We start from the raw sequence: 21217 nt of genomic DNA, 5'->3' as shown, positions 1-21217 counted from the left end.
TGAATGAACAACAATAATGATCAATAGCCTTAAAACAGTGCCCAGCTTTGGACCCAGCTATTCTATTTCTTAACCTTTAGTCAAAAGGAAATTCACCAAAGCAGCTAAAAGAAGAGGGAAAGGTGAATAAATAATAACAAACAAAAAATATTTTTTAAAAGAAGAGGAAAAGTTGAAAAATGAATACAAATTTTTTTAGTCTTTTTGAGTTTTTCACAACATTGCTTCTGTTTTATATTTTTCTTTTGTGGCCACAAGGCATATGGGATCTTCGCTCTCCAACCAGGGATGGAACCCACACTCCCTGCATTGGAAAGTGAAATCTTAACCAGGGAAGTCCTAATACTAATTGTTAAAGAATAGGAAATTATGGAAAATCTACACCAAAACTTGTTGTGCATACAAAATATTGAATAAAAATCTTTGGGAACACATGTAATGAGTGTAATTATGTTTATCCAAGTTTAATAAATGTTAAAAAATCAGCTTATTAACAACCTCAGATATGCAGATGATACCCCTCTAATGGCAGACAGTGGAGAGGAACTAAAGAGTCTTTTGATGAAGGTGAAAGAGGAGAGTGAAAAAGCTGGCTTAAAACTCATCATTCAAAAAACTAAGATCACGGCCTCTAGTCCCATCACTTCACGGCAAATAGATGGCTGTAGGACTTGACAGAAAATGAGGACAGGGAAGGCGGTGCACTGCTGAGCTGTTAACACTGGCCTTGGGGGAAGCTGAGCTTAGGGGATGGGTTTTATTCACCTCACAGGGAGACCCCACCTTCAAAAACAAAGTTTCAGATTCATCCCCAAAGGCCCCTGAGCATTTCTACTATTGCTGACCAGGCATGAAGAGGGATTCATCCAGGCTGTTTCACCCTCTTTGTTCCCAGGCAAAATCTCTACACTCTACAAACAGCTGTTTGGGGAAAAAAAAAAGCAAATACAATAGTTCTTTCACTTCCTCATTTCATATATTCACATCTGTTCCATCTTTAGGACATGAGATTCCAGAAAAAATTTTTTGACACTAACATTTATATAAGCATACTATTGCCAGTAAATTTTTTAAACAGATTTTATTTTTTAGAGCCGTTGCAGCTTCATAGCAAAATTGAATGAAAAGTACTAGTTCTCATAATAGTCCCTGTCTCCACACAAACACAGCCTCCCCATCATCAACATCCCGCACCAGAATGGGACGCTTGCTGCAAATGATGAGCCTGCACTGGTGACCCATCATCACCTCGAGTCCATAGCTCACATTAGGGTTCATTCTTGCTGTTGTACCTTCTATGGGCTTTAACAAATGTACCCACCATTATAGTATCATACAGTAAAGTTTCACTGTCCTAAATATCCTCTGGGTTCTGATTATTCATCCTTCCCTCCCTTGTAGCCCTGGGCAACCAGTAAGCCTTTTATTATCTTTACAGTTTTGTCTTTTCCAGATTATCATATAATTGGACTCACACGATATGTGGCCTTTTTAGTTTGGCTTCTTTCACTGAGTAATATGCATTTAAGTTTCCTCGATGTCTTCTCATGTCTTAATAGCTCATTTCTCCTTATCAGTTGTGTCCAACTCTTTGTGACCCCATGGACTGTAGCCCACCAGGGTCTTCTGGTCATGGAATTCTCCAGGCAAGAATACTAGAGTGGGTAGCCATTTCCTTTTCCAGGGAAAATCCCAACCCAGGGATCAAACCCAGGTCTCCTGCATTATAGGCAGATTCTTTACCATCAGAGCCACCAGGGAAGCCCTAGAATTAAATAATACAGTACAAATTTTGAAGTTTGCTTCTTTGGATACTTGGCTTGTAGTGCAGCCAGAGTTTGTCATCTGGTTCGGGACACTGCAAGAAGCTTTAACTCATATTTCCAAAGCCTGTAGGTACCACTCAACTGCCCTTCCCCTATCTAAGCTAACACAGCCTGAAGCCCGCTCAGTCTCACTCTGACCAGCACAGAGAACCAGCCATCTTCACCAAGATACCAGCTCAGCTCTCTGGCCACAACTCGGGAAAAACTGACTCCAAAGACAGGTTTACTTTTTCTCATCAGAAACATCCCTACTCCCCTATTCCCTCAAATTAGACTTGAGTTTTCTCAAGCTTTAAAACCATATTACTTTGAGCTAGGCAGTATATTAGTAAGTACACCACCCTCACAAAAAAAATGGGGAAAAGAAAGAAGAGTACTCAATCTCAGAGGAATTTTCCTCCAATGGAAATGCCAGCATGGGCAAATCAACTCAATAAAACACCACACACGTTACTAACAGATCAAGTCATCTCAGTTGAGACTCTGATCAGGAAAGTCTGACTTTGTCATTCAGGAAAATACAAATCATGGTGCACCTGTTGCCAACTCCAAGCTAGAAATAAGTTAGTGTTTCTCAACCCAGGCTGCTCATTGGAGGCTCCTAAAGAACTTATTAAAAAATACCAATGCTCAGGCCCCACCCCAGACCAATAAAACCAGAGTTTTTGGCAATGGGAGCCAGGCATTAGTATTTTAAATTCATTGAGTAATTCTTATGGGCAGCCAGAGTTGAGAACCATTGTTTTCAGAGAAGGTTACTCAGAATAGTCCAATATTGGCAGCAGATTACTGAGGGACAGTGAATTAGGCCTCTTCCTCTATTTGCTCAAATTTAGCACTAAAGGAAAGTGCCCATTGGTCTCTAGTTCAGTGGCTGCCCCTGGCCTTAGTCAGATAGAGGCCTCTCACTGGAGCCAGCTTTAGTATCATGGTTTTTCTCCTTTTTGCCTGGAAATCTACTGACAGCCTTGCCAAATTTGGGGTAATCAACCCATCCTGGTGTGCCTAGGACTTTCCCTGTTTTAGCAGGAAATGAACAACATACCAGGAACCTTCTCCATCCCAGGCACACTAGGATGGTTGGCCATCTGATAAGGAAGGCCACTCGCTTAAAGGGGCTCCTGATGGTTTTTAGAATATGTGCATATATAGCACATACCTAAGCACACACACTTCCTAGAGCCAGAAATGACGGGAAATTTCTCTATATACTTACTCTTGATGCAGAATGACACAGCGAGTTAAATTCCATTTTTAGAAGAATAACAGCAAGGTACCAAGCACTTCACTCAGTACTTTACACATCCATTATCTAACTTGGACAATTTGATAGCTTCTTTTTACAGATAAGAGGTTGAGGTTAGGTCATTTGTATGAAGTCACATGGCCACTAAGTGAAGAAAAGCTTCGCACCTGGGCAGTTTGGCTCCAACGTCTGTGGACAAAACCACCCCTGGAAATGCCCAGTAATGCTGGTGGTCCTCAGGAGCCACAATGAGGCAGATAAAATGCCGCATGTGGTTAGACCTGAGGCAGCCTTCTGAATGGATTTGCATTTTTTCCTCCCCAGACATTCAGGATAAGATGCTAAATTTCCCTTTACTTCTCTTTTTTTATCACTTTAGTCTTTTCATCTACAAGTGAAGCTTTCATTAATGGGCAGGGAAATTCTTCCCATCCTCATTTTATCCACTCAAGGATCTGTCTTTTAAAATAGAGAAGTTATGAGGGAACACTGGGAGGTACCCCTTGCAGGGAATCTGCGATTCGAGAACGTGTTATTGAACTGTGACAGGTTATTTTTTTTTTTCCATGTTTCAAATTGCTTGTGTTCAGCTCTTCAAACCTGGCCAAAAATCAGGGCTCATGGAAAAACTGTCACTTTTCCATGATTAAAAAGAAATTTTTTTTAATTAAAGCTCTAAAATGTTTACCAACTGCAAAACAAAGTTGTCCTGCTCGTAGGTGGGTTGGAGGCAGCTGTCAGCTCAGAAACGAAGGACAGCAGTAACTGATTGTGTAGCTCATGATGCCCGGGGGGCATACTGCCTCCCAATGAGATGTAACAATAAATTTGATGATGGTGATGGTGTTTGACACAATAATGCAGCAGGGCTTTTGGCTAATATCCTGACTGTTGCAAAACACTGCAAACTCCATGAAGGAAGGGCCTGTATCTGAAATGACTCATCATTCTATCCTGACCCTGGCTCATAGAAAGTGCACAATAAACATTTGTTGAATGAGTAAATGAATGATTAGGTGAAACTCTAGTATGTAGTTTGATATAATTCATCAGATTCATTCCTCACAAAAAGCTGGAGGCAATCTAAAAAAATATATGGGAAAAAATTTTATAGATCATCCCACTGAACAGATTCATCTTATAAATGAGGAAACTGAAGCCCAGAGAAGTTAAGTGATCTGTGTGAGGTAGTTCAATGACAGAGAGGAGGGGTCTAACTGGGTCACTTCCTAGTACTGTGCTGTTTACATGACACCACGTCTCCTGGCATGCATCTCGTCCCATCCAAAAGAATTAACCAGACCAGGGAGAAGGACCCCTTGGCATGTCCTTAAAAGAGGCAGCAGAGTACAGTGGGGCCAAAGAGACTGGCTTTGAATCCTGGCTCTGCCATGTATGATTGGCCTGTGGCCAACTTTCCCCCCCAATCCTCCATGACCTTGTCTATAAAATTGGAGTTATTATGGTCGCTAGTAGCAGCAGCTGCAGTTCATTTAAGAGTCAAAAAGTCTCAGTGAAATGTCATATAGGCAGCCCTAGGCATTGTACTTATCACTCAGGAGGTGCTCAGTAAATAATAAGTGTTAGCAGTGTTGCATTAACACAGGCCCTAAGGCAGCCGGGCCATCCATCCCAGAGGAGGAGAAAGCGTTAACATCGGGTCAGCCATCTGACACTTTTCCCTTACACAAGTACGCCCACATATAGGACAGGGGGGCCTTCTGACTCGTACACATCCCAGCCCACTTCTTTGCTGCCAGTGCTGGTGGGAACAATACAATTCTCTAAGAATTGTTTCTCAGTAGTCGGAGAAGGCAATGGCACCCCACTCCAGTACTCTGGCCTGGAAAATCCCATGGACGGAAAATCCTGGTGGGCTGCAGTCCATGGGGTCGCTAAGGGTCAGACACGACTGAGCAACTTCACTTTCACTTTTCGCTTTCATGCATTGGAGAAGGAAATGGCAACCCATTCCAGCCCATTACAGTATTCTTGCCTGGAGAATCCCAGGGACAGGGGAGCCTGGTAGGCTACTGTCTGTGGGGTCACACAGAGTCGGACACGACTGAAGCGACTTAGCAGCAGCAGCAGTTGTTAGCTGAACCAGAAATCTCTCCATGGGGTTTAATGTCTGCACCACAGGGGTGAGGACTTGTCACTCTTTAGTCACTGTACTTAACTCCCAGTGGAGCCACCTGGCAACTGGAAGACAGTATGGCGGGGGGTGGGGGGAGCCTCAAAGCACAACTTTAGGGATTGCATCTTAAATACCAAGGGATGGCCCCCTTGTTAAAAGTCCCCTGTGCTGTGCTGTGCTTAGTTGCTCAGTTGTGTCCAACTCTTTGTGACCCCACAGACTGTAGGCTGCCAGGATCCTCTGTCCATGAGGATTGTCCATGCCCTCCTCCAGGGGATCTTCCCAACCCAGGGATCAAACCCAGGTCTCCCACATTGCAGGCAGATTCTTTACCAGCTGCACTATGAGAGAAGCCCAAAAGTCCCCTAGAAATTGTGAAAAGAAACCCTTATAGTCTGTTTGGAATTCTTCAATTTGTAAGGACTGAAGGATGGTTTCCCAGGATTCCCAGTCCCAAGATGCACTGGTAAGCATGGACACAGCCTCAGATGGAGGTCCATTCCTTTCTGCCCCACACTGGAGTTTCACACAACACCCGCTCTTGCCACTTTTCATCAGCTTGCAGGATGAATTAAAGGGTCAGAGGAACTGGAGCTGTGCAGCCATCAGGAAAAAGATTTTTTTCTGATGGACACATTCTTACCACTCCAAGTGGGAGTTCTCTTTCCCAATACACAGGTTGAGAGTTTGTAGAGGTCCAAATGAGAGTTTCAGTTTTCAGAGTTTACAAGGAGGCTCTTGGGATGTGTCAATCACAGCACTTCTGTGCTCTAGCCCAGCCTAGATTGAATTGCACATGTACACACATCCTGTTTCAACTTGCCCAGGAAAGAAATTGCTCTCCTAGTGCTGATAATGCTGTCATCACAGCGTCCTCATGTCACATCTGCTATCCAAACAAGAGAAAGAGCTGTGGTGGAACCTTGATAATCTGAAATTCACAGATACATGGGTGTCCTTCGCTGGCCTAGAGACTGGATAGATTTGAAAACTGCAAAATGTAAGAACTAATGATTATCAAAATGGGGGAAGAACTAAAGTTTTCCTTTATCATACCTTTAAAAAATATGGTATTAAATAAAAATAAATGTATAAATTAGAGACAGTTCAACCTACTCAATATTGTTTAACAGCACTCCTGAAAACCCAACCTTGAGTTAGGATGTACATAGTTCATGTGTGAAATATAAACAAAGGAAGAGGTATGGAACTTGAAAGTATTATAAACTGTTTACCTGTTAGAGGAAATAAAATGTCCATTCACAAGGCAACTGGAGAATGAAGTCAGTAATATAAACCATAAGGCAATAGAGCAGAGAATGTCTATGCCGTAAGAATTTAGTAAATATATAAGATCACTAAACTAGAACCCAGGCACTGTTGAACATGGCTATTTACAGGTAATCGTCAGCAGCCCCCAACCACCCAACCACAGGAAGAAAATAAGGTAATACAACTTGAATTACAAATACTTAACAGTACTTAAAATTTTAAATCTTCATTAACACAGATGTGGAGATGAAGTGTTCCTAGAAATACTCTGCTAGCTATTGATTTGTGCTAATAATGATAGGGTGACTGAAAATGTTAAAACTTTATCTTAAAATTTTATGTAATTCTTATGTGTGTGTGCTCTCTTCAGTCGTGTCTGACTCTTTGTGACCCCATGGACTGTAGCCTGCCAGGCTCCTCTGTCCACGGGACTCTCCAGGCAAGAATCCGGGAGTGGGTTGCCATGCCCTCCTCCAGGGGATCTTCCTGCCCTAAGGATCAAACTCACGCCTCTTACGTTTCCTGCATTGACAGGCGGGTTCTTTTCCACTAGTGCCACCTGGGACAACATTTGACTCACCCCCTTCCAAATGGCCTGTGTTTATGTGGGTTTGTTTTTAGGAATCCTCCCAAATCTTGGGATACCCTAATGCCTAGACTTCCAGAAATACAACCACTCAAGAGTGATAAAAATATAATTACTAATAATGCAAAGAAAATATACCAAAATGGAAATTCTTTGTTTCTTTCTTTCTATCCATTTACTTCATCCATCTTCCCAGTCTCCCTCCCTCCCTCCCTTCCTTCTATCCTTCCATCTACCCTATAAATACTCAAAGCCTATCATATATAAAACAAAATAGAGCTGAGCGAGATAGACATGGCTTTTGTTCTCAGGGCATTTATAGTCACATGGCAAGCAGAGGGATCCAAAAAAATCTCAAAAGACTGGAAAGATACTTGTGATTTCCTGTGACATGAAGTACATACATACTCTGGGCCTCTTTCTTTTGTGCTACAGCCTATAAAATGAGCCAACTTTATTAGCACCAGGCTGAACTCCAGAGTTCACAGTATAAACAGTCATGTTGGTGTCAGGAGACCTGGATTCAACTCAAAATTTCCAGAAAGAGATGGTTGTATACAAAAGGCTTAGCAACACTCCGGTACATACTAAGTGCTAATTGTAAAAGACAACTATTATTATTGTGGAAAACTTATCAGAGAACACTTTCTTAGGCAAAGTAAACATTATTGTACTGCCTTATTTTGTTTGACTATTGACATTAGCTTTTTAAAAATACATAACAAAAGTAACAGTAATACTCAAGATGGTGGTCAGCTTGGAGCTCTTCTAGGCCATCACAAACCCAGCAATTCCTTGCATTATCTGTAAAGGGACAAGTTCTAGGCATGGTAGTTCATACACTCCCCAGATGGTATGACTTCTTAGAAAACTGATGAGAATGATGGCAACCAGTAGAACATCATCAACAAATGGTCCCAAACTTCAAAGTTGTTGGTTTTTTAACTCTTAGGATTTTAGTACCCCCTTTTGTGTGTGGGAACGAGTCCAGATTCCTCCCAATTTGGAACTTGAGAAAAATAACTAGAAAGCCATTTAGAGGAACAGTTACTTTCTATTTAAAGCTACGGATTTATGAAATGTTCTCCTTTCCCTCTGAAAAGAGTTTTCCAAAGCCCTTCCAAGGAAATGGGTGAATATCTTTCCTAGCACAAAAGATGATTTTGCTTCTGAAATGACCTTGGTTCTCTGACAGAGCAGGTTTCCTACTGTCTGAGACTCGCACCTTTCCATGGGCAAGAAGCATGGACTCTGATCTTACCGCTAGCATGTACCTTGGAAAGTTCTAGGAGTTCAAGATGCTGGTAAGGGAAATTCCCACTCAGGGTATATCTTGCTCATCTTGGACAAAAAGCTTAGCATCTTGAGCCTGAGGCAGATCCATATTTTCAAGCTTTCCTGGCACTAAAGTCTGCATTCCTAGTTGGTACACAGCTCCATGCCCCAAGGGCATTGAAAAAAGGCCACCACTAGAGAAAGCTTTGGCTTCCCTTGTGGCTCAGCTGGTAAAGAATCCACCTGCAATGTGGGTAACTGGGGTTCGATCCCTGGGTTGGGAAGATCCCCTGGAGAAGGGAAAGGCTACCCACTCCAGTATTCTGGCCTAGAGAATTCTATGGACTGTATAGTCCACTGTGCTCAGTCGAACACAACTGAGCAACTTTTACTTCACTCACTAGAGAAAGCTTTGATAAGTTTTAGAAGTGTCTGCCCAGTCTCAGGTTTAGAATCTTTCCCTCTCTCTGCTTTCTCCTTCCCTTATTAGCTCACTTGATTTTGAGAACTATGTCCTAAGGTAGGTGGGAAGCACCTGTGAGCAGCTGACTTTTACAGGCAGGAAATATAAGGGGTCAGAGAGGCCACGTGGTTTGTCTGTAAGTGGCAGGTGATCATCAGCCTCATGTTCCTGGGCCTCTAGACTTTCTGAGCTGAACCTGGCGTCACATCTCAGAGATACTTGTTATACCATTCCTGATGAAAAACAAATACCGGTTCTCACCAGAGCAACATTTCCTGTTCTTGACTGCACATCAGAATCACATAAGGACACTTAGTTAAAATGCAGATTCTCAGGCTTGAGCCAGGGATTTCAAGCAAGGGTAGGATAGAAAATCTACATTTTTGTCAAGCTTCCTAGGCGATTCTTAACATATCCAGCTCAATGCCTCTCCAAGAACCAGCATTAATAAGGAACAGCATGAAGCCACTTTCTCCTTGTAAGAATGACTGGTCCAGTTCCTTGGGCCTTCTAACAGCCATCTACTGTTAAGTGCTGGAGAGACAGAATTAGCCATTGCTTTCATGGGGAAGACTGATTGGCACAGTGGAAAGCAGTATGCACTATAGGGCAGGAGACCTGGCTGTTAGTTCAACTGTAATTTAATTCAAGTAGAGGCCTTTTCCAGGCTCTGGGGCCCTGGGTGAGTCACTTAACTGCTTCTTAGGTTCAGGAGCTTCATCTGTCAAATCAGGCTAATGTCATCCAAACCTGAAGAATGGTGGGGCTGGGTTCTACACGTTGAAAAATCTGTTGTGCTCCTTGAAAGGAGAATGACGGGAAAACAGAACAGTGAGAGACTTTTAAAATTTCCCTTCCAGTCCAGCCTACATGCTGCAACTAGCGTAACAATCTGAAAGCAAAGACTGCTGGAGAGTGGCTGCAAACAGATATCCCTCCTCCCCTGCAGACCATGGATGGATTCCTAGATCCCCTGGAGAAGGAAATGGCAACCCACTCCAGTATTCTTGCCTGGGAAATCCCATGGACAGAGGAGCCTACCGGGCTATAGTCCACAGGGTCGCAAAAGAGTCAGACACAACTGGGGAACTGAGCACACTCAACATCTAAGCTAGGCAGGCAAAGGGCTTCTAAAGTGAGGCCCTCGCCATTGGCATTTCCAATTTCTTGATACTCCCTTCTCTATCCTACCCTATATGTCAGAGGTTAGCAAACTTCAGCCCATGGGCCAAATTTGGACTTAGGCCTATTTTTAAGTAAATTTTTATTGGCACACAACCATACGCATGTATGTATTGCCTATGGCTGCTTTTGTGCTACGGTCATTCAGTCGAGTGACTCTGGAAGAGACCTTACATAGCCTCTCAGTTCACAAAGTCTAAAATATTTACTACCTGGCCCTTTACAGAAAAAAGTTTCCCAACCCCTGGTATAGACCAGTCTTTTTCAGTTTTTGGCCATGATCCACAATAAATATGTTTTACAGTAAGACCTACTATACACACAGATAGCTGTATGTATATTTGTATGTAAAATTTCCCAAAATAACATTTACCTTTACTAAATGCAATGCATCTGATAGTTTCTAGTCTATTATATTGTCTTAAAAAGTTGTTCATGACTGTACCAATCTCATGATCCCAAATTAGCCCTGATTCATATTTGGAAAACACTTCTCTAGATAAACTCAACAGCTAGCTACTTACAACACATGTCCTCTCATCCCCACTTCTATTACTTTCTTGACATTGCTGTCTCCATCTAACAAGGCTCTGCCTCTGTCCTGTCATCTCTATATGTGCAAATCCTTCCCATTCTTTAGGAACTATCCAACTCCCATCTCTTCCAAGAAGTCTGCTTTGAGCCTCCGGTTCCAAACTACTTTCTCCTTTTCCTATCTGCCACAGTACTTTTTCTATTCCTCTATTATGGAACTTCAAATTTTCTGTTTTGTAGAAAAGTTATCTGTGCATCTTTCTGTGTATCCTAAAGATCTTGAGTTTCTTAAAGGTATGAACTTAAGCATTTTGTATTCTATATATCATCCAATATAGTGCCTTGTACTCTGTAAATACAGAATAAATGTTTATTACATTGAAGTCAGCAAATATTTGTTATTAAGGGTATAATATGGTTTTATACATATAACATTTTATTCTTTAATTTTAAAGACTACAAATTTATGGTATATTGTAAGCACTCGGTAAATGTTTATAAAGACAGAGAGAGAAAGGAGATAATCTGGACTTAACAGTTCTATCCCAGTTGCTAGATTTGTGTTATTTGGGCAGAACAATTTTAGGCAGAATTGTTATATACAGTGTACAATTCCTGAGTTTTTTGAGTCACAGTCACTGGTTTAGACATACAGAACACCTATTTTTCAAAGGATCAGCAGAGAAAAAAATGTAACAGTTTAAACTGTCCTAAGCAGACCTGCCAGCCACATATTCTGATATCAAACATAATCATTGAGAGAGCTTAATACAGTCTCTCCTTTTCCAGGAGACCCTTTTCCTGGAACCTTTTCTCCTTTTCCTGCCAACCCTTTTGTACCATTAACGCTGTTAGAATCTAACTAATTTTGGTAAAAATTACATTCACATAATAAAGGAGAGAAAAACACTAATATATCACTTAATTCTGAAAGGGCATCTTCCAGCGGCCATTTATTAAGTAATATGAGAATGGAGGGGGTATTACATAAGCATGACAAGGATTTTACTAACATTAAAAAGCAACCATCAAAACAGATGGTAAAATATTGAATTAATTTCCATTAAAATCATGAGCTATCACAATTGCTTTTTAATATTATTTTTAATATTGTAGATAATGGAATAATATAAGACTATAAAATAGAAGGTCTAAATAGTAGAAAACACATGAAAAATCTTTTAATTGTAAATTATAAGGCTGTATATCTAAAATGAATGCCAAAAATGTAGAAGTGTTACAAAAGAAAATACCATAGTCAATAACAGAATCCGTTATCATGGTTGCAAACCAGAAAAAAAAAATTATTAGTAGTTTCTCTTTATGTAACACTAAACAAATTAGAAAGGAACATTAAAATCAAAGCTATTAACAGCTCTATAGGACATATACCTCAGTTTCTTCAATGGATAAATTAGAAAGAGAAAATATAGAGGAGATAAATGCAGATTAAAAGAGACTTAAGAGAGATATTATAAAATCCCTTATGATTATACAGTGGAAGTGAGAAATAGATTTAAGGGACTAGATCTGATAAATAGAGTGCCTGATGAACTATGAACGAAGGTTCATGACATTGTACAGGAGGCAGTGATCAAGACCATCCCCATGGAAAAGAAATGCAAAAAAGCAAAATGGCTGTCTGAGGAGGCCTTACAAATAGCTGTGGAAAGAAGAGATGCGAAAAGCAAAGGAGAAAAGGAAAGATATAAGCATCTGAATGCAGAGTTCCATAGAATAGCAAGAAGAGATAAGAAAGCCTTCCTCAGCGATCAATGCAAAGAAATAGAGGAAAACAATAGGATGGGAAAGACTAGAGATCTCTTAAAGAAAATTAGAGATACCAAGGGAACATTTCATGCAAAGATGGGCTTGATAAAGGACAGAAATGGTATGGACCTAAGAGAAGCAGAAGATATTAAGAAGAGGGTGGCAAGAATACACAGAAGAACTGTACAAAAGAGATTTTCAGGACCCAGATAATCATGATGGTGTGATCACTCACCTAGAGCTGGACATTCTGGAATGTGAAGTCAAGTGGGCCTTAGAAAAAGCATCACTACGAACAAAGCTAGTGGAGGTGATGGAATTCCAGTGGAGCTATTTCAAATCCTGAAAGATGATGCTGGGAAAGTGCTGCACTCAATATTCCAGCAAATTTGGAAAACTCAGCAATGGCCACAGGATTGGAAAAGGTCAGTTTTCATTCCAATCCCAAAGAAAAGCAATGCCAAAGAATGCTCAAACTACTGCACAATTGCACTCATCTCACACTGTAGTAAAGTCATGCTCAAAATTCTCCAAGCCAGGCTTCAGCAATACATGAACTGTGAACTTCCAGATGTTCAAGCTGGTTTTAGAAAAGGCAGAGGAACCAGAGATCAAATGGCCAACATCCGCTGGATCATCGAAAAAGCAAGAGAGTTCCAGAAAAACATCTATTTCTGCTTTATTGACTATGCCAAAGCCTTTGACTGTGTGGATCACAATAAACTGTGGAATATTCTGAAAGAGATGGGACTGACCTGCCTCTTTAGAAACCTATATGCATGTCAGGAAGCAACAGTTAGAAATGGACATGGAACAACAGACTGGTGTCCAATAGGAAAAGGAGTACGTCAAGGCTGTATATTGTCACCCTGCTTATTTAACTTCTATGCAGAGTACATCATGAGAAATGCTGGGCTGGAAGAAGAACAAGATGGAATCAAGATTGCCGGGAGAAATATCACTAACCTCAGATATGCAGATGACACCACCCTTATGGCAGAAAGTGAAGAGGAGCTAAAGAGCCTCTCGATAAAAGTGAAAGAGGAGAGTGAAAAGGTTGGCTTAAAGCTCAACATTCAGAAAACGAAGATCATGGCATCTGGTCCCATCACTTCATGGGAAGTAGATGGGGAAACAGTGGAAGCAGTCTCAGACTTTATTTTTTTGGGCTCCTAGGTCACTGCAGATGGTGACTGCAGCCATGAAATTAAAAGATGCTTACTCCTTGGAAGGAAAATTGTGACCAATCTGGATAGCATATTCAAAAGCAGAGACATTACTTTGCCAACAAAGATCTGTCTAGTCCAGGCTATGGTTTTTCCAATGGTCATGTATGTATGTGAAAGTTGGACTGTGAAGAAGGCTGAGCGCCAAAGAACTGATGCTTTTGAACTGTGGTGTTGGAGAAGAGTCTTGAGAGTCCCTTGGACTGCAAGGAGATCCAACCAGTCAATCCTAAAGGAGATCAGTCCTGGGTGTTCATTGGAAGGACTGATGCTAAAGCTAAAACTCTAATACTTTGGCCACCTCATGTGAAGAGTTGACTCACTGGAAAAGACTCTGACGCTGGGAGGGATTGGGGGCAGGAGGAGAAGGGGACAACAGAGGATGAGATGGCTGGATGGCATCACTGACTTGATGGACAGGAGTTTGAGTGAACTCCAGGAGTTGGTGATGGACAGGGAGGCCTGGCGTGCTGCGATTCATGGGGTGGCACAGAGTTGGACACGACTAAGCGACTGAACTGAACTGAAGAGAGATTAACCAGTTACAATGTAAAGTCGTTTGTATCCTAACTGTAAAATCTACAAGACAGTGCCACACCCATTCCAGTAATAAGAAAAGATTAGGAAATCTGCAAAATCACAACTTTTGGGGAACTGATTAGAGATTTGATGTCACAAGCAATAAAGTTGATTCCAAAGAGTCTCAAGCCCCTTCAAGGAAAGATAGGACACAAAACCATCTCATCTCTGGCAGAGCACAGGGAAAAGAAGATGCTTCCATACAAGTGAATAATAAGACGTCACATAAGAGTTTTAAAAATTTGTAAGGGCCAAGTATAGCTTTTATCATGTTATTTTAAAATTGCCTAGAGTCCCAGATATAAGGGGCACACTTCCAAGTTTTTTCTCATAGGTTCCACTGGGTACTCAGGAAAGGCTGGAAAAAGAGAGACTTGTTACTGCTGGTATGCAGGATATAATCAACTTTTGCCCAAGAGATAAGCATGAAACCCTTCTCGTTCCCCAAACATTTCTTTCATAGGAAGTGAAAGCCTAAAGTTCCTGGATGAATGAGCTGCAAACCTTCTTATGCCTAGGACCCAGGCAAAGATTTACAGCTACTGAAATAAGCATTGAAGTAAGAAACCTTAGAGAGAGGGTAGGAAATCCTGGGCCCGGAATTCTATACCAATACTAAGCAGAGGTCTGCTACCATTAGAGAAGGGTCAAGTACTTGGTGAGAAGAGGTCTATTTTGTATCACCTACATGCTGAAAGCTGTGAATGAAACAGAAACACTGAAAAATCTCTTTCATAACCCATCCTCACTTTCAGTACACAGTAAAAATATCCCACTCCTGGGAGAATTTGAAGCCTGTAACACACTAAAGATTATAACAGAAACATGAAACTCAAACATAGCTCAAGACTTAGTTACATTTAGCTTAACCTTGCACACTAATGCTCTGATAGAAAGATAACACCATTTTCTTTGTGTAAATATTACTTACATTAGTCTCTGCTCTCTTTATAGACATATAGTCCAGCATTAAATGAAAAATTACAGGATGTACAAAAATCAAGAACAAGTAAACCATTGCTTTATCAACAGACAAAGAAATCAAGAGAACCAGAACCAGATATTGGAATTATCAGTCAGAAAGTTTATAATTATGTTTAACATGTTCAGTAATCTAATGGAAAAGGTAAATAGCAGACATAAACAGATCAAGAAATGCATCAAAGAGATGAAAATTATTTAAGAAGAGTCAAAAAGTAATGCTAGAAATAAAAACCACAGTATCAGAGATGAAGAAATGCTTCCCTAGGCTCAGCAAAAGCCTGGACACAGCTCAGTAAAGAATCAGTAATATGCCACTAAAGATTATCTAAACTGAAACACAGAAAGAAAAAAGAGTAAACAAAACCAAATAGTGCTTGTAAAAGCTCTGTCCATATGTTGGACACAAATTATCTAACATACGAGTAACTAGAGCCTCAGAGGAGATGATAGAATAGGGAAAGAGAGATATTAAAAAAGATAATGGCTGAGAATTTTATAAAATTAACGAAAGACAACAAACAACAGATCCAAGAATCCCAAAGAACCCCAAGAAGAATTTAAAAAATACATGTTCCTAGATATACTATAATTAAACTGTTAAAAACAAAAGATAAAAAGAAAATATTAAAAGCAGACAGAAATGGGAGGCAGGGGAAATTTGAATACAGAGCAACAGTAGTAATTAGAGCTGACTTCTTGGGAACTACGGGCTTCCCTTGTGACTCAGCTGGTAAAGAATCTGCCTGCAATGCGGGAGACCTGGGTTCAATCCCTGGGTTGGGAAGATCCCCTGGAGAAGGGAAAGGCTACCCTCTTCAGTATTCTGGCCTGGAGAATTCCAACGACTGTACAGGGCATGGAGTCGCAAAGAGTCGGACATGACTGAGCAACTTTCACTTTCACTTTTCTTGGGAACTATGCAAGCCAAAAGATAAGATATATGGACATATATGTTGTTTTAAATTTCCATAATAGAAAGTTTTGAAAGAAAGGGAAATTTTTTAAAAGAAGAAAAAATGGGCAGAAGATGTGAGTGTGTCATAGCATGTATCCCACTAGGTTTATCCTAATTTTTTTTTTTTTTTTTTTTTTTGGCCTCTAACTCCTTCTCCAGCCTCTGATTCACAGTGGAGTCACAGGTTTCCAAACTGGGGTCACAGAGTGCTGCAGCCACCCGCTCCAGTAATACCAACCCAATAAAGCCTACCAGTGCCAAAGCTCTCTTCTCCACACAGAGAGCACCGGCCCGAGTCCATCAGATTTGAGAAGAATCTCCATCCAGCTGGGGTCTCATACACAGGGACCTTCATTGATTTGGCCACTCTGAAAAACAGAATTTAAGGCAACAATCAATCCATACTTCTCCTTTCTTTTTTTCTCAGTACATAAGCAAGTCTTTAAGATTTGTTTATGCCATAAACTAGATTTTAGAACACCTGAACAATGTGGACAGTTTTAAGATGTGAAGCCACAGGTGAAGGTTTATGGATAGCATATTCTCACATTTATGTTTCCCTTCTCTATATATTCCTTAACCTTTGTGGTAAGATCCAACCGGGGATCTGAGAATCTAAAGGAAGGTGGTATTTGGGTGCAAACACTTTGGAATATTGTTTGACATTATCTATAAAGATGAATATGAGGAGGGCATGGCAACCCACTCCAATATTCTTCCCTGGAGAATCCCAAGGACAGATCCTGGTAGGCTACAGTCCAAAGGCTTGCACAGTCAGATATGACTGAAGTGACTTAGCATGCACATACTAAAGATGAATATATACACATCCCATGAACAAGCAATTCAACTCCTAGAAAATAGTAGACACTGTGGTACACTGCTTACCCCCCAACACACACACACACACACACACACACACTTTGGTGGTTTAGTCACTAAATTGTGTCTGACTCTTGCAAACCCATGGACTGTAGCCCACCAGGCTCCTCTGTCCATGGGATTTCCCAGGCAAGACTACTCGAGTGGGTTGCCATCTCCTTCTTCTCCAGGGGATCTTCCTGATCCAAGAATTGAACCCTGGGTCTCCTGCATTGCAGGCAGATTCTTCACCAACTGAGCCAACAGCACTGGAACATTCTTTCTATGAGCTGCTAGAAATGTTGATTTTCTCTTATTCTCAAAATGTTCCAAGAAAAATACATAATCATGCTTACATCCTGGTAGGAATAGTGAAATAAATCCTCCCCAAACTGGAGAGAAGAAGTTTTCAAAGCCATTAATTTCACAGTCAGAAGTTCAACAAAGAAGAAATCATTCACACAGAAGCTTTCAAGGGCAGTTCACAGTGAAGGCTGGCTCAAAATTAATTTAGCTAAAACGAATGTATATGATCACAAAATAGAATGCAACTGGGGCAGAGGTGAGGGTAAGAGAAAGGCTAGAGGGTGTGCGATATATATTCTCTGGTTAAAACTTTCTTGTTGGTTCAAAGCCAAGTTGGCAGAACTTAAGGGAGGAGAAAGGATTTCCCCAACTCCACCCTTTTCAGTTAATCACTCTTAGGAGGTCATTAGGCTAAAGGCCGAGGCTGGATTTTAAAGGACTCGATACTTTTTATAACTATGAGCCAACAGTTGCAGTTACACAAGCTCAGATAACAATATGGGTAATTAAATTCCAGGATCCCAAGCAGGAGTTGACTGTGTCCTAAAGTCAGAAAGGAATTCCCCTCCCTTCTCCTTCTACTGAACTTGGGATCCATCCCAAACATTGCATCCAGCAGATACCAGGCTGAATGGAGGAGCCTGGCCTCTTTTTGGCAGGAGGCCCCGGTGGAGTCTCTGAAACTCTCTGGTACAAAAGCTAAAACTGAAGCTGCTCATGCTGAGGGTCTGCTCCCCTCTTCTTGCCTCCCCCATCACATGCTGGAGACAAACAAACCTCACTTTCTAGGAAAGACCAGAAGGAAAAGAAAGAAAGTGAATCTGGGCCAAAATTTTCCTAAAAATGGGAGTGAGCTCTCACAGCAAAAAGGAAAAACACTGGAAAACAAAGACACATGGTAGATACAGGCTCCTCATTGTGGATTTTAAAACCTCTAAAAATGTGGCTTCAGGTTGGAAATAGCCTCAATCTGCCTTTCCAACACTTTCTCTCATGACCCCTCCCACATGCTCCTTTAAAAAAAACTGAACTCTCTTTTTTTCTTTTATTTTGCAGGGGTGGAGGTCACCACGCAGCATGTGAGATCTTAGTTCCCTAACCAGGGATCAAACTGGAGCCCCTGCTATGGAAGCACAGAGTCTTAACCACTGGATCAACAGGAAAGTCCCAATCATTTCTTATTTTTTAAATATGCTGTTGCATTTTTGTTGTTGATTTCTGAGTCCTTCTTCCTGCTTTTCATGTTACATGGACTAATCCTCCTTTCCAGTCTCTCAGAATACTTCACTTTGCTTCAAAACCTATCTAAAATGTCCCGCCATCATGAATCTTGTGGCAAAGACTGCTAGTGATCAATAAATGCATCTTTTCCTGGACACACAGCTGGACTACATTTCTTAGCCTCCCATGAGGTTCGTTGTGGCCATGTAGAGTTCTAGCCAGTGGAACTCTAGTGGAGATAATGCATACTCTTTTCAGATATGGCTATTAAAACTTCCCATCCTCCCTGTTTCTTCTCCTTCTGCCAGTTTAATGTGGACAAGCCCCACCATCCTAGAAACCACATGTTAAAGATGGTGGGCCTACAAGTTGGAAGAATCTGGATCTCTGAATCACCATTTGGAAGAGAATTCATCATCAATCAGGAACACTTGTTTTTAACTTTTAATAACTGAGAAAAAACCTTTTGCTGTGTTTGAGCCATTGTACATTTTGGGATTAGTTTTATAGCAGCAGCTCTACTATCATAATAATACAACTTTTTTTTCATTGCCATAATCAACCCAGAGTAGCCGTTCCTGCCTTACGCTTCCTCTCTGGGTATGTATGGGGTCTTTATGTTCACGTGGTCATTGTATATGTTTTTACCTCCTTAACACTTTCCCTCCACACACAGACACTACCACCACCACCAATGTTTTAGTTCTTTGAGGGCAGAAGCTACATCTTACATACCTTTATAACTCTTCAATGTCTAGGATAACAAAGTACCTTGTCAGACTTGCCCTCAATAAAGTCTGTATGATTTCAGTTGACTAATATCTACTATTTAAGGAATATTGTTGAATAGCAAGGGGGAAAGTATCTCTACTTTATGTTTTCTCATTTAAGGCTCCTTATCAGATCAGATCAGATCAATCGCTCAGTCATGTCCGAGTCTTTGCGACCCCATGAATCGCAGCACGCCAGGCCTCCCTGTCCATCACCAATTCCTGGAGTTCACTGAGACTCACGTCCATCGAGTCAGTGATGCCATCCAGCCATCTCAACCTCTGTCGTCCCCTCCTCCTCCTGCCCTCAATCCCTCCCAGCATCAGAGTCTTTTCCAATGAGTCAACTCTTCGCACGAGATGGCCAAAGTACTTCAGTTTCAGCTTCAGCATCATTCCTTCCAAAGAAATCCCAGGGCTAATCTCCTTCAGAATGGACTGGTTGGATCTCCTTGCAGTCCAAGGGACTCTCAAGAGTCTTCTCCAACACCACGGTTCAAAAGCATCAATTCTTTGGCGCTCAGCCTTCTTCACAGTCCAACTCTCACATCCATACATGACCACAGGAAAAACCATAGCCTTGACTAGATGGACCTTTGTTGGCAAAGTAATGTCTCTGTTTTTGAATATGCTATCTAGGTTGGTCATAACTTTCCTTCCAAGGAGTAAGCGGCTTTTAATTTCATGGCGGCAGTCACCATCTGCAGTGATCTTGGAGCCCCAAAAAATAAAGTCTGACACTGTTTCCACTGTTTCCCCATCTATTTCCCATGAAATAGATGACCGGATGCCATGATCTTCGTTTTCTCAAGGTTGAGCTTTAAGCCAACTTTTTCACTCTCCTCTTTCTCTTTCATCAAGAGGCTTTTTAGTTCCTCTTCACTTTCTGCCATAAGGGTGGTGTCATCTGCATATCTGAGGTTAGTGACATTTCTCCCGGCAATCTTGATTCCAGCTTGTGTTTCTTCCAGTCCAGCGTTTCTCATGATGTACTCTGCATAGAAGTTAAATAAACAGGGTGACAATATACAGCCTTGACGTACTCCTTTTCCTATTTGGAACCAGTCTGTTGTTCCATGTCCAGTTCTAACTGTTGCTTCCTGACCTGCATACAGATTTCTCAAGAGGCAGATCAGGTGGTCTGGTATTCCCATCTCCTGAAGAATTTTCCACAGTTTATTGTGATCCACACAGTCAAAGGCTTTGGCATAGTTAATAAAGCAGAAATAGATATTTTTCTGGAACTCTCTTGCTTTTTCCATGATCCAGCGGATGTTGGCAATTTGGTCTCTGGTTCCTCTTCCTTTTCTAAAACCAGCTTGAACATCAGGAAGTTCACGATTCACATATTGCTGAAGCCTGGCTTGGAGAATTTTGAGCATGACTTTACTAGCATGTGAGATGAGTGCAATTGTGCGGTAGTTTGAGTATTCTTTGGCATTGCCTTTCTTTGGGATTGGAATGAAAACTGACCTTTTCCAGTCCTGTGGCCATTGCTGTTTTCCAAATTTGCTGGCATATTGAGTGCAGCACTTTCACAGCATCATCTTTCAGGAATTGGAATAGCTCAACTGGAATTCTACACCCTCCACTAGCTTTGTTCGTAGTGATGCTTTCTAAGGCCCACTTGACTTCACATTCCAGAATGTCTGGCTCTAGGTCAGTGATCACACCATCGTGATTATCTGGGTTGTGAAGATCTTTTTTGTACAGTTCTTCTGTGTATTCTTGCCATCTCTTCTTAATATCTTCTGCTCCTTATATTAAGGTGTAATTAAGTGATTATAACTTAATCAATCATTTTGAGTAAAGGGAATTTCTCCAGGTATTAATCAGTGAGACTATCAGGACAGGGGCTTCTCTGATGGCTCAGAAAGTAAAGAATCTGCCTGCAATGCAAGAAGACTCGGGTTCAATCCCTGGGTTGGGAAGATCTTTTGGAGAAGGGAATGGCTACCCACTCCAGTATTCTTGCCTGGAGAATCCCATGGACAGAGAAGCCTAGTGGGCTACAGTCCATGGGG

General features: G+C 41.2%; 1 protein-coding gene across 1 annotated transcript in view; it reads right to left on the bottom strand.

Moving 5' to 3' along the window:
• Positions 1-21217, bottom strand: part of PGM5 (phosphoglucomutase 5) — a 191525-nt gene that overhangs the window by 64761 nt on the left and 105547 nt on the right. Inside the window, exon 7 of the mRNA XM_044939932.1 lies at positions 16288-16403. Within this exon, the coding sequence (XP_044795867.1) occupies positions 16288-16403 (116 nt within the window). The remainder of the gene's footprint in view (positions 1-16287; positions 16404-21217) is intronic.

The sequence above is a fragment of the Bubalus bubalis genome, chromosome 3, assembly GCF_019923935.1.
Source record: "Bubalus bubalis isolate 160015118507 breed Murrah chromosome 3, NDDB_SH_1, whole genome shotgun sequence".
NCBI classification, from domain to species: Eukaryota; Metazoa; Chordata; class Mammalia; order Artiodactyla; family Bovidae; genus Bubalus; species Bubalus bubalis.
Note: the sequence above shows the minus strand (reverse complement) of the source record. Positions and strands in the feature narration are given on the sequence as shown.